Source organism: Oryza glaberrima, chromosome 1 (genome assembly GCF_000147395.1).
Source record: "Oryza glaberrima chromosome 1, OglaRS2, whole genome shotgun sequence".
In the NCBI taxonomy this organism is placed as follows: Eukaryota; Viridiplantae; Streptophyta; class Magnoliopsida; order Poales; family Poaceae; genus Oryza; species Oryza glaberrima.
In genome coordinates, this window is record NC_068326.1 from 4,559,923 (window position 1) to 4,573,823 (window position 13,901).

At 38.0% G+C, this 13,901-nt stretch overlaps 1 protein-coding gene across 2 annotated transcripts; it reads left to right on the forward strand.

Moving 5' to 3' along the window:
- The first annotated feature begins 9,897 nt into the window (after window positions 1-9,897).
- LOC127771295 (putative transcription factor bHLH041) lies at window positions 9,898-13,535 on the forward strand. 2 transcript variants are annotated; one of them, XM_052297179.1, is made up of 6 exons: window positions 9,898-10,058; window positions 10,218-10,281; window positions 10,382-10,897; window positions 11,293-11,670; window positions 12,276-12,363; window positions 12,490-13,535. In XM_052297179.1, the coding sequence occupies exons 1-6, from the start codon at window positions 9,970-9,972 to the stop codon at window positions 12,513-12,515; spliced, it is 1,161 nt and encodes a 386-aa protein (XP_052153139.1). In that variant the 5' UTR covers window positions 9,898-9,969; the 3' UTR covers window positions 12,516-13,535. The 2 variants fall into 2 exon arrangements, with proteins under 2 accessions (XP_052153139.1, XP_052153145.1); XM_052297185.1 differs by having other exon boundaries at window positions 11,296-11,670.
- The last annotated feature ends 366 nt before the right edge of the window (window positions 13,536-13,901 follow it).

A 13,901-nucleotide genomic window follows, 5' to 3' on the forward strand; every position in this document is an offset into this window, starting at 1 on the left:
AGGCCACCACCACTGTTGGGTCACGCGGTCTTTGGGCCAGGGAAGACAACTGGGCCATGCAGAGTTCGCCCCGCGTTGGGCTGTCGCCGTTAGATGGGCCGTTCGCCGCGCGATCACGTGCACATGTGCTAAACAGGTCGGGCCAATTTTTTGGGCCGGTTATGGAAGTAATAGGCCAAAATAAGATTTTATTTAATTTTGCCGAATTAATTCATTTTATTATGTACATAATTTTCTTTGCCATTATTTTGATCCATTTAAAATTGCTGGAAAATTATGATCAATTACTCAGAAAATATATATTTATATGTATATATATAAAAAAAACACAAAGCTTCCGATTTATTTTGGTCCGTTGTTTTTTTTGGTTTTCGTCCGGTTTTTTGTCGTTGTTTTTCCCGAATGCGAACTGATCTATTGCACCGTGCGCCTCCTGCAACCGCCCAGGCCGAATCTGACCGATTGGTGATCTTTCTGGTCTTTTTTATCCCGAATTTTATGCTCTAATACGGGGAAAAAGTGAAAGGGATACTAGCCTAGGGCTAAATAAGAAGGAAGAAATGGGCTTTCGGTGCAAAATCAAGAAACAAATTTCATCAACTTTTAAATTATAGTGTATAGCAATCCCAATATTAAAATTCTTTTTTGTTGAGCGGAACATAAATTTCCATTAACTTTCTGATGCGGTCAAATCGCCGGCAACCAGACCCTCCATCCAAACCAGGAGGTACACCATCCCAGGAACAACTAGGGAGAGAGCTATTACACCCAATATTAAAATTCTCATTAACCTTTTCAATCGACAATTGTAATGTGTAGCGAGAGAGATAAGCCTATCTAACCAGGCAATTGATATATTTTTAAAAAAAACTACAATTGTAGTAGACTTGTTAATTGCGGTCAATTTCCTATAGTTTGCTAATCCACCAAATTGATTTCCGTTGAAAAATAAGTGTTAAGGTACAGGTACATACTTCACAGACGAGTGACATTTTTTAACTATTTTTTTATTTTTCACATCATAATCATCGCAATATTTACTCTAATATTTGTTTGAGACAAAAATTTCTACGAAACACGACATATTAAAGTCTATACGCTATATATCATCCACGTGTTACCACTACGAGACTATGAGTAAATATGCAAAAACTGGTTTTCATTAGTTTTATAATAAACTTACCTATTTTAAATACATTTTTTTAATCATACAAATTTTTGTCCATCTACTCTTGCATAAAAGTGACGTAAGGCATTCACCGTTTGTTCCTCCCATGATACAATCATTACGCTAACGTGTCATGAACATAGTTCATATCATACACATACATGTGGAATAATTGTTTAAAACCCCTTTGTGATTAAAAAAATCATTCAGTCAAAATTTATCGAACACGACATTACCCGGTGCAACGCACGGGTATTTTGCTAGTTTTTATAAAGATAAAGAAGAGATATAGGTAAAGATAAAGATAAAGATTGTATGTGTAGGGTGGATGAAAAATAATCTTTTTTCTTTTGTATTCATTTTTTTCTCCATCATCCCCCAATTGCACGCGCAAGTTATAGATTTCTGGGTTTTTCTATTCTAAGTGTCATGGCACCCTTTATTTGCTTGTAACTTAAATAGTTATAGAAAAATTTAAAAAATTGGTAACATCAATTTGGGATGACAAACATGCAAGACTAAATTTGTTCAATAACTAGAGAAACAAAATAAATAAAATCAAGCAATGAACACTACATGTACAAGCATATAAAATTTGTTTTTTCATATGTAGATCGAGTTTAGACTTGCATATTTGTATATTGTCTTATATTATCGTAATATATTTTTATCAAATTTCATTAAATTTTTATATAACTCAGGTGTTGTAGCACTAAGGTGTAGAAAATACTTTCCCATCGACGTATCCGGTGCATAATCTTGAGAGAAATTTCCAACAAATTCGATAATAGGTATTTAACATGTTCCTACACCGTATAGAAAATACTTTTCCAATTGAGGTATCATCCTATATACTTCGAGAAGAATTTCCAACGAGTTCAATATTGTAGGGAAGTACAAGTAAGTGCGTGTTCATGAGTTCATCAATCAGTTCATGGCGGAGGCTGGCCCTCCGGCCTCCGGCTCTGGGCCGGAGTTGCTGAGTCAGCCGAGACAGGACGGTGCCTTAATTCCTCCGTAGTCCGTACCAATTCAAGTATTAGATCCGTATTAAGAGAAGACTTTTTCACAAACCCATTGTTACGGAAAAAAAGCACTACGTGTTGTGCCCGTACGTACACGTCCTCCATCCGTCACAATTTAAGCGAATCTATGATTTTTTATGTCTAATTTTGATCGTTCGTAAATTTTTATGATTAATATTTTTGTTGTTATTAGATGATAAAACATAAATAATAATTTATGCGTGACTTATGTTTTATTTCTTTTAAAAAAATCAAATAAGATGAACAATTAAAGTTAGATATGAAAACTCATTGCAACGTTTAAATTAGGATGAAGGGAGTAGTAGGAGGAAGTCTCTCTCTTGAAACGACGTAACAACACTGATCACATTGCTACCTATCCTTCCCCCGTTCCAAAATAAACTAAATTAAAATAAGACTTTCACGGTTAGGATCTTGTGAGTTGTCTTGTATCTAACTGAAAAGAAGAACACGTTAACACGTTAAACATATACTGTTAAATTTTTTTTTATTAAAAATTGATTTGGGCTCGATCGATCGATCCTGCGTGCGCGAGTAAAGGGACAGCGCCGTGACCATCACCGAATGATGTTTGGGGTACCTAACTCAGTCCTCAGGTGGGGTGCTTGAGATAGGTTGAGATGAAATAAAGTTTAGGATATTCAGTGCTTGATTACTTACGTTTTAATTATTATAAATTTTAAAATAAATATATTTGATATTTAAAGTAAATTTTATATAGAAAATTTTTGTAGTACTTTAAAAAAACATGAAAAAAATGTTTAGATAAAATCTATATATCTTCAATCAGAAAAGCGATGAATGTGCATGTGTGGCAGCGGGACAAGCAATGGCGTAAATATTATTACAAGAGACTTTTCTTCTTTCGACTTAAACGGCGGTTTCTTTGTGGCAGCTGCTATACCCGACGTACGTGGCCGGCCACGTACGGCTTGGAATTTTGGATAAATTAGACTGTAGGATTGGAGGACGGCGCCATTACCGTGTGTGTACACAGTAGTACACACAATGCAGGAGATGGCCGGGTAAAATAGCTACTGTGTACTACTACAGTACATACCACAGTATTCCACATCGTACAGCACCGATCAAGATAAGGCGGTGTTTAGTTCTCTTCAAACTTTCAAAAATTTCGTTACATCAAATATTTGGATATATGCATGGAGCATTAAATGTGGACGAGAAAAAAAAATCAATTGTACAGTTTACGTGTAAATTGCGAGACAAATCTTTTAAGCCTAATTACGCCATGATTTAATAATGTGATGCTACAGTAAATATTTACTAATGACAAACTAATTAGGCTTAATAAATTCATCTCGCAGTTTACATGCGAAATCTATAATTTGTTTTGTTATTAGTCTATACTTAATACTTTAAATATGTGTCCGTATACTTTAAAAAATTTTGAGACATAAACTAAACATGACCTGAGTTTTTATTTTTAAGTTCAACTAGAAAGTTTCTTTTAAGTCCAACTAGGAAGTTACCTAGCGCATATGCGCGGTCACCTTGTTTAGTGATGAAATCTATTTCGTGCGGACATTCGATGTTGGACTTATCGAGCGACACATGTGCAGATCGTCGATCAGACGTACCAAGAATCTCTTGTATGAAAAAGAACGCTATTCACGTGGCTGGGGTCAATACCAACCAATTCACTGGCCTTTTCTTAATACTATCTCCATATTTTAATATATAACACCGTTCCATATTAATATATATGACGCCGTTGACTTTTTATCCAATGTTTGACCATTCGTCTTATTCAAAAAATTTATGTAATTATCATTTATTTTATTGTGACTTTATTCATCATCAAATATTCTTTAAGAATGGCATAAATATTTTCATATTTTCACAGAAAATTTGAATAAAACGAATGGTCAAATGTTGGTTAAAAAGTCAACAGCGTCATACATTAAAATACGGAGCGAGTACCAACCAATTCACTAGCCTTTCCTTCGCACTATAGCTCCTTTCTTGCCTTTCCTTTGCACTATAGCTCCTTTTTTTATTTGAAGTACAGAACATTTGATGATTTATATTTTTTAAATCCATTTGAACTATTGTACTTCACTCAAAATATATGAAAAAATGAGTCCAATACTAAATATATTTAAACAGTCAAAAGTAATTTACTTAAACCCTATAAGTAACTAAGTTTACAATAGAAGTAACTTTCCGTATCACTGAAAGTAAACATAGTAGAAGATGTTGAATTAAGAAATTATGTGAAGTAAAATGTGGAGAAGATTGACGGGTAAATACATTTATTTTATATATTTTTGAAGTAATCACTATGTTTTTCTTAAAAAAAAGTAATTTTCATCATTGGAAGTTATTCTAAAAGAATAGAAGCTAGTGACCCTTCACGTTATTAAAATAATTACTCTAGGGAAAATAGGTCTATTTTTCTCTTCACAATATTAGAAGCAAGTACATTATTAGAGGGACTAGAAAAAATGCCTGTTGCAAAATGCCCGTGCGTTGTAACGGGTGAAGACTATTTTAGTTTTAGTAAAGGTGAAATTCACTCTGTTAAATTCGCTTGGATATATATTTTGTTAGAAAATCATGAGCTGCAATTAGGAGTTTGATTGTCTCAAGTTAGCATGTGAGTTTTTCAAAGAGCTATTTCTTATATGATTCCTTCTATATTTCCAAAAGCGAACGAACTTAAAAACCGACTCAAAATCGGATTTGTATTTCTAAAAGCGAACAGACTTAAAAACCAACTCATATGCGGACGACGTACCAAAGTATAAAAAAACATTTTTAATTTTTATAATAGTAGAGAGGTGACTAGAAAAATAAAAATAACTATTCATGGTATTACAACTGACTTTTTTACATCTGTATAAGTAACATTTCATGATATTGTGAAAAAAATAGGACTAACCATACCATTCTAGAGATACCTTCGCTACAAGATGATTTAAGAATAAGAATAAAATTTGGAAGTAAATTTGATTTATGTAGATTAATTTTAGGCTTTATTCAATTTACTTTCATAAATACCTAAGAAGTAATTTAGTAAAATCTAAAAGTAACTTACACATATAATAAAAAAGTAATTTTCTTATAGAAAACGATAATACACAATATGTCAATAGTGGGCTCCACACACACTATTCCTCCTCCTAACATGGTACCGACTCCTCTCCGGTGCCATTGAGCTTGTCCTCTACTGATTGTTGCCCCTTCCCTGGCGCCGCCTAGTTTGTTCACCTTGTCAACTACCGCCCCATCTCCATTGAACTCGTCCTCTGCCCCCCTCGAGTCAAAATCTGTTGACTACCGCCCCTTCTTTGTTGCTGTCAAGCTCTTCCATACCGTCCCACCGAGCTCCATGTCCCCTGATCTGCGTGAGGTAGGAAGGGACGGCGAGGTCGACACCTGATCTAGCAAAGAAGGGACAGACAATAGCGTTGGGAGAGCTCTTCACCCCCTTGGGCTCTCGCGTGGATCTGGTTCACTTGGCGGAGACGGCACTGTCCTCCCTTCCCTTTCCCTATCCTCCTGTGCCGCCTCCCGTGCACGCCTCGTCAGCCACCTGTGCTTGCCTTGTTTGCCATCGTCGCTTCGTCGCTGTCGCCTCCTGCCATCCTATGCTTGCCTCGTCCACCGCCTGCTACTGAGCAGTGTGGAGAGAGAAGATGGTGGGGAGGGTGTGAATCTAGAGGGAAAGATTGGGTAGTGTAATAGAGAGAAAAAGAAGTAAGACTAACATGTGGGATCTATTATAAGATTGGAGAGTGTAATAGGCAGATTTTTGAAGGAAAAAATAAATTTAGTTCTCTAATATTTTGGATGGCCAATAAAAATTTAGAGAGCTAAATTTGGAGAGGCTGTTGGAAATGTTTTAAGGAGTTTATTATAAGTTAAGTTAATTGCTTTTGAACCGCTTCGAGTTTAGCCGAGTTTATAGAAAAAAAGTAACATTTTCAAGATAGAAGAAATGTGGTGTATTTAATGAAAATGGTTTTCTGTTGTAGATTATCTTAACATAAAACAACATATAGTTACATGTACTCCTGGACTTATATTAAGGAAGAAGACAGAGCCAAGTAGAGGATATGGATATGTAGTATCTATAAAGCTACAACCCACTGAATCCTAAAACTTATTATGCAAAAGTGCAACATTATCATCCATTAGCAATTATTACATCTTAAACCTCATGTAAACATGCTATATCATCCATATATTAGTATATTTAAAAGTTTTAAAATACAAGCATGTTCAATCATCATCCCACATAATTTACATAATATTTCAGCATATATCTCCCTATTATTTTCTACAATATTCTATATACATGTACCGTTCATCTCCACTAGTTAATGCCTTTTATCTTCTCTCATTAAACCGTATCACCTCAATTGTCCGTAGCCTTTAGATGATTAATCTATAGTCCAAATTATTTCTCTCATGAAGCCACGTCACCTTACTTTTTTACTTTTGGATTATCAATCTATATACTATTTAAAATATCATAAACCACATCAACTTAATGGCCTTTTCTAATGATCGATCAAAAAATAAAAAAAAAATTATAAGCTTATGACATCTAGCTATGTTACATGTTATTTCTACTATTATCGTATAAGCTCCCGCGGCAATGTGTTTGGTTTCATCTAGTTTTAAGAATTCTGTGACTGAAAATCCTAAGAAATATTATCTTTCCTGTAGATTCCAGTGACAGAAAAGAAAATCGTCCACTCCAACCTCTTTATGTTATTTTATTTTTTGCGGTTGGTTTCATGTGTTTTTCAATTTTCTATTTATTATACATGTATTTCTATATTCTATTATTGTGATTTTCGCATTCCAGTATTCCTATATATGTTTTTACAATCTTGTGTTCTGAAAGAGTCTAAGCCTAGAGATAGGGGTGCCTATTGTGTAATATAAGTATTGCTCTATCTCTCTATCAATTAATTTAGTTAAACTTAAATAAATTCAAATCATTAAAGATAATGTAAAACACCTTTTATATATGGAAAATAGGTAGGTATGTGGCTAATAATCTGATCTTGGCCGTTGGATGCGATCAAGAGATCTTATGAACTCATGTCTCTCCAATAATAACGTTACTAGCACAAATTCAGATCCTCTGCATTAATTGTAGGTACTAATGCAAAGAATGAATAGTACTACGGATTAGGAATACTGTAGACCGTCCGATCGAGAACGGAAGGTTCGGATATCGTACTACTTAACAGTGTGCTACAATATTTTCGATCATGTAGCCGCAGTAAATCGGCAATGTTCATGGCGTTAATTCATTGTTCTCTCACATGAACAATACTCCTCTGTTGATGATCCGGATCCTGCTTGCACTACTAGTCACGTGTTTCACATTCTTTTTTTTTGAAAGAAAACAGTAGTACGTATCCCATATGGGTTTTTTTGTTAGAAAATATTTCATATGATTGGTTAGTTGGTTCGCTAATTTTGTTTGCTAGTTACCATGTACTCCCTCCATCTATTGTTGATAGTCATATTTCATCCTGGCACACAGACCAAGGATAAATAATTCTATTTATCATCCATTTAAACATGCTACTAGTTATTTCTCGTAAACAAGTGATTCATTAATATTTACATTTCTCGATGCCCATGTAGCCAATCATGTGTTGAAGAATAGAGTGTCACACATTAAATCCGAGAAAGTAATTAAGAGGATAGGTTGTTGGATTGAAATATAACTACCAAAAATAAAATTTTCAGATTTGAAAATATGACTATTAAAAATAGATGGAGGGAGTATTACAACTTAGCACAAACTCATTATTATCTGATTTGCTCTCTTTGTGTCGTCGCCCAAGCAAACAAATGTATATGTAGTACTGTAGATTCTCTCCATGCATGCATCTTAACTTCTCCGAATGAATTCTAAATTAAATGAATGAATCATCAAGATGCGTGAATGCGCAGATTTAGCTATTCTAACTAGGTTTACCGATTAATCGGCTAATTAGCAACCAACTGGCTAATCATCAATTAATTCTACATCATCATCATCATGACCATCATATTTGTTTTCTAAAATTTGCGCCGGAAATTCAACCTAGACTGGAAATATTTCTCCAATCTTTCGATCGCGCGTTAGCTAGCTACCACAACGATCCAAAAGTTTTGTCAAATATTTAGAACGGGGCCGGATAGCTATAGCTAGGCAGTGTCGACGAAGATGATGTGAGATCTCTCTCATAGAATATCTGACCCGTCGTCTAATCCAAAAGCTTCCCGTCTCCGGACGCTAGCTGCTCAATTCTCTCCATTTTCGCATGCATCCAGCCAAACCAAATTGACCGTGGACTGATCATATTACATTACATCATCCTTCATTGATACTCCCTCCGTCACATTTTAAATATAATAGTAGATTGTTATCCATTTTATTTAAAAAAGTAATACATAAATTAATATTCATATTTTATCATCTAATAACAACAAAAATACTAATCATAAGAAAATTTTAAATAAGATAGACGGTCAAATATCGAACACAGAAACCCATAACAACACTTAAAATAGGATGGAGGGAGTACATAGGAGCACTTGAAAGATCCTATAATCGATTGATGTACATCCTACGGTGGTCAGGCCACTGGCTGGTCTCGAGATGTGCATACTCGCTAGCAATTTGCCCATAAAATATTTTTTTCCCTCGAGGATAGTTGTTCCTTTTCTTTTATGTTACCTAAATACTTATGATTTTTTAAAGTAGAAAGTGTAGATCAAATAATTAGGTTCCTATTGATAGAACCTATATCCACCAGTAATGTCGGTGCTCGCATTTATGACTATTTATTTTTTTAGTGGTAGGCAATATACTCTTGACAATGAGTCACCCATACCTTGTCATTATCAAGATATACTTACCTAAGTTTTCTGGAGATTCTCATAAGGATCAGTTAGAATTAATTTGTTTATTTTGTTACAACTTATAAAAGTTATTTTTTTTTCAAAAAAATAAATATGATTAAATTTAGGTGACATGCAAGGAATAGGAGATATCCTCCCGCTTGGCAAAAATCCATCTCCCAATTTGTCACTAATTAATCTACTCTTACTCGTTAGAGTCATCAGCAAGCTAGCTTAGTTGCACGCTGATTAATTGGTTAGCAAGTGCAAGTCATTGTGTTGGTCAATTGATCGATCGATCTGTTGCTCTCCTGCTGCTGCGGTTTCGTTGGATATATATATATATATATATATATATATATATATATATATATATATATGTATATATATATATATGTATATATATATGTATATATATGTATACATATATATATACATATATATATATATACAACGGATATTATAAGAGATAAAAACAAAAGTAAAACCAATTACAAATTTACAGCATATATAGTTAGTTGATTAGATATATAATATCATATCTAAAGCAAAAGCATTCACGTGTGGGTATTTAGAGCCCCACATGTTAGCTTGTGGTATTAGTCATTTAAAATAGTTTAGATAGATCAGTTGCAGACTCACCCTACCTAGCTGCCACTCGTGCATCTCTAACTTTTTTCAACTCTATACAACACATCGGTGTTGTACTAGCTTCCTTTAATTTCCTGATCGATCTTAACGTACGACTAGCTGTACTATATAAATACTACTAGTATGAATGTATAGTGATAAGCAGCGCATCAACTGTGCAACTCATAGCTAGTTTGATCAATCGAGCTAGCCAGAGCAATTGATCTGGTGATCTGATCATATATAGTCATGGATAGCAGCAGCTGGATCCATGGCTACACAAACGCCAACGCCACCGGCGCCAACAGCGGCTTCATGTGCGGCTACGCTGCCTGCAGGTATATATGTGTTGAATTAAAACATCTTGATGAGATGATCACCGTGCATGACACGATCGATCAACGACAATATCATCTCTGTAAATCGTCTGTTCTTGAGTGGTTTTGGCTGATCAGTACATGTTAGTTACCTACTTGAGTTCCTGCTTGCGGCTGCAGCCCAGTAGAGTTTCCGCAGCAGCAACAGCTGGTCAGCTCGCCGATTCAGCAACACCTCAACCAGGCAAGCTTATATTAATTTGCTCTGATCGATCAACAACAATGCATAAAATCAATCAAAATGATAGGATTAATCTAATTTGGTAGGTATATATGGTTTGCAGATCAGCATGCAGATGGGCATGGATGACGAGTCGGCGGTGTACGACGGCGCCTCCATGGTGGACGACCTCCTCATGCCTTCCTCGTCGGCGCACCACCACGCCGCCGCCGGCAGCTTCCAGTACTCCTCGCTGACCTCCTCCTCCGCCTCCTTCCGCTCCGCCTCCGTCTCGTGCAGCCCGGAGAGCTCGGCGGCGGCGACAGAGTTGCCGGCGGCGACCGGCGGCGCGTTCAGTCGGTACGCGCGGCACCTCCGCCCGAGGAGGCCGCCCAAGCCGGGAGCGTGCGGGCAGAGGATGTTCAAGACGGCCATGTCGGTGCTCGCCAACATGCACGTGGCGGCGACGTACCGCCGCCAGTACTACTACCAGCAAGCGGCGGCGGCGGCGGCCGAGGCGGCGGCGGCGGCGCTGCCGTCCGACAACCAGCTGCAGCACACGATGTCGGAGCGGAAGCGGCGGGAGAAGCTCAACGACAGCTTCCTCGCCCTCAAGGCCGTCCTCCCTACGGGTTCCAAGGTACAATTAATAGTACATTAATTTGTATACGTATTACACGTGCATATATATATATATATGTGCAAAGCTTCTTTATGAACATTTTCTTCTTTTGATTAATGACGACCTTGACTAATACTCTCTCTCCAGTTTAATAATACTTATCATTTTGAACAACTTTAACTATTATTTTTCATTATAATATATATAAAAGTATTAAAACATATGATCTTATTAAAGTACTTTTTAATACTAATCTATATATATAGTCACCATATTTAAAAGATAAATATTTTAAAAATAATTCATCATTAAATATTCTAAAGTTTGACCTCACGCTCATCCAAAACGATAAGTATTATCGGCCTTGGAGGGACTAGCGTACTATTTGCTTAATTATTTCTCCTTTTTAATAGCAGAAAGACAAGGCATCGATACTGATCAGGGCAAGAGAGCACATAAAGTCTCTCGAGTCAAAGCTGTCGGAGCTGGAGGAGAAGAACCGGGAGCTGGAGGCGAGGCTAGCCAGCCGCCCCGCCGCCAAGAACGACAAAGGCGAGACGGCGGCGCCGGAAGCCAGCGACGAGACGAAGCGAGAGGACCTAGTAGAGATCGAGGTGACGACGAGCGGCGGCGGCGGCGGCGGCGGAGGCATGAGCACGATGGACGTTGTGCTCCGGACGCTGCAGTGCCTGAGAGAGCAGATCGGCGACGGCGCCAGCCTCGTGGCGATGAGCACCAGCGCCGGTTCCGGCGGCCGCCCTCCTAGTGCAAACCTAACATTACAGCTCAAGGTATAACTAACTAATTAATTAAACATTTTCTTATTGAAGTCAAACGCCAAAGCTGTCTCACACCTGGTTGATCAGAAAAAAGAAAAAGAAAAGAAAAGAAAAGAAGAAATTTCATGTACATTATTTACAGTATGATTGTACACATTTTTCTCTCTAAGATAATGGAAAACCTTATACACATACTCCTACTAGCAATTGATTCGAATATGCGGGCATGCAATTAATGTTCTTGACAACTTGAATTAATTAGCCTTGACACCTCAGTTAATTAATTCACTCTGCTGACGATCCTGCGAGCCCCAAAAGTCTGCATGATGGCCGATCGAAATTGATGGATGGCTAATTAATTAACGTGGTACTTTAGTAACTTCAGGTCAACATTAAGAATCAAGCGTGAAAGTTGACTAATACTACTGTAATGTTCGTCGTCAGTCATAGCTAGCAGACACAAATATTATAACAAGATTCTCTAAAAAGTAAAGGACCATTATGTCAAACTGGTAAAGGAATTCTACACCACTGTACAAATCACGATTGATCGAGACGATAATGTATATATGGTCTGTGAATTCCTCTGTTCTTACGTGTATATATTATTATTGCAGCTGCAGCCCCCGGGAGTTTCAGCAAAGGGAGCAGCAGCAAGAGCAGCTGTTCATCAGCTCCTCGCAGATTCAGCGCCATTTCAACCAGGCAGGCTTATATCACAATTTTTTTTTCATTGATGAACTAGCTCGATCATGAACAATCAATTCATATAAGATCAAAGAAATATATTGTAGAATTAACTTTGTTGGGGTTTTGGATTATGACATGCAGATCAGCATGCGCTTGAGCATGGATGATGTGACGATGATCAGTCCGCGGTGAGCCGGTGACGCGGTGTACGGCGCCGCCATGGTGGACGACCTCCTGATGCATTCGTCGACGCACCATGCATGCTGTCGCCGCCAGCAGCTTCCCTAATGAGATTTGCTCCGATCCAAAAAAACATACCTCGAAGTACTGGTACCTCACAGTACCAAATCGTTTCCGATTGTTGGATCTAGCTGGGCAAGATTTGGTACCGTGAGGTACCGGTACCTCGAGATACTTTTTGTTGGACTGGAGCAAATCTCTTCCCTAATAAGTCATACAGCCTAGAGACCTCGTCGGCGGTGGTGGCGGCGATAGGATTCCAGTAGCCGGAGGTCTCCTCGCAGGCACCGTTACCACCACCCTTGGTGTGCAACGAGCGAGCCCCAGCACACCTGTTATACCCCTAGCCTGCCACCGCCGCCGTCACTGGTGATGGAGCTGCCAGCGATCGGTGGTGCGTCCAGCCAGTACGCACTACTACAACACTTCTAATAGTTATCGGTTTATAGGTGTCGGTTCATTTAAGAGAATTCTTACGGTTCAATATATGTACTAGAAGTATATACTAACATTATAAATGAGGGCACATTTGGAATTCCCTACCAAATTTAAAAGGGGTATTTAGTAATTCGTGATTCATCTTCGTTCTAATTGTCAAATTAATCGTAGATGCCTAATCTATCCGGAGCAGAGAGACGACTCATGGCATTGACCAAACGACAAACATCGGCGGCGCTGTGTAGGCAACGACGGCACGGCGGGGAGGCCAAGTACAACGGGAGGCGCAGCTGCGGTGGTGGGCGTGTTGGCCAACAGGTGAGCGCAATAGCACGTGCTGGCAGCAAGCAGAGCGCATAATCATGAGGCTAAGAAGCTCGTAGTTGAAGCCATTGCAGCTACAATCTATGTCGTATGATCATTTATACTGCTAGTATATACTTGTAGTATATTGTACCATAAAAATTCTCTCATTTAAACCTCTAACCTTTACGGAATAAAAATATATAAAACTGACATATTTGATTAGAGGGCTGCTAGCCCACGCGATACCGTGAAAAACTGAAGTCACGGGACAATTTTAATGTGTGATTAATTAGCGTACACCATGCTGTAGGTACCAGGTATCAGGTACCGGGTATTAGGTATCGCAGGTACTAGGTGGCAGGTATCATAGGGTACTAGGTATCACAGGTATCGGGTACCAAGTGTCACAGGTATCAGGTACTAGGTACTAGGTGCCAAGTATCACAGGTATCGGGTACCAGGTGTCATAGGTATTAGGTATCAGGTACTAGGTATCACAAATACCAGGTGCCAGGTATCACAAGTATCGGGTACCAGGTGTCATAGGTATCAGGTATCAGGTATTAGGT

Coding starts and splice junctions, on each gene's coding strand:
- LOC127771295 (XM_052297179.1), top strand. CDS start 9,970: ATGGATAGCAGCAGCTGGATCCATGGCTACACAAACGCCAACGCCACC. Junction 10,898..11,292: donor TCCTCCCTACGGGTTCCAAG/GTACAATTAATA, acceptor CCTTTTTAATAG/CAGAAAGACAAGGCATCGAT. Junction 11,671..12,275: donor ACCTAACATTACAGCTCAAG/GTATAACTAACT, acceptor TTATTATTGCAG/CTGCAGCCCCCGGGAGTTTC.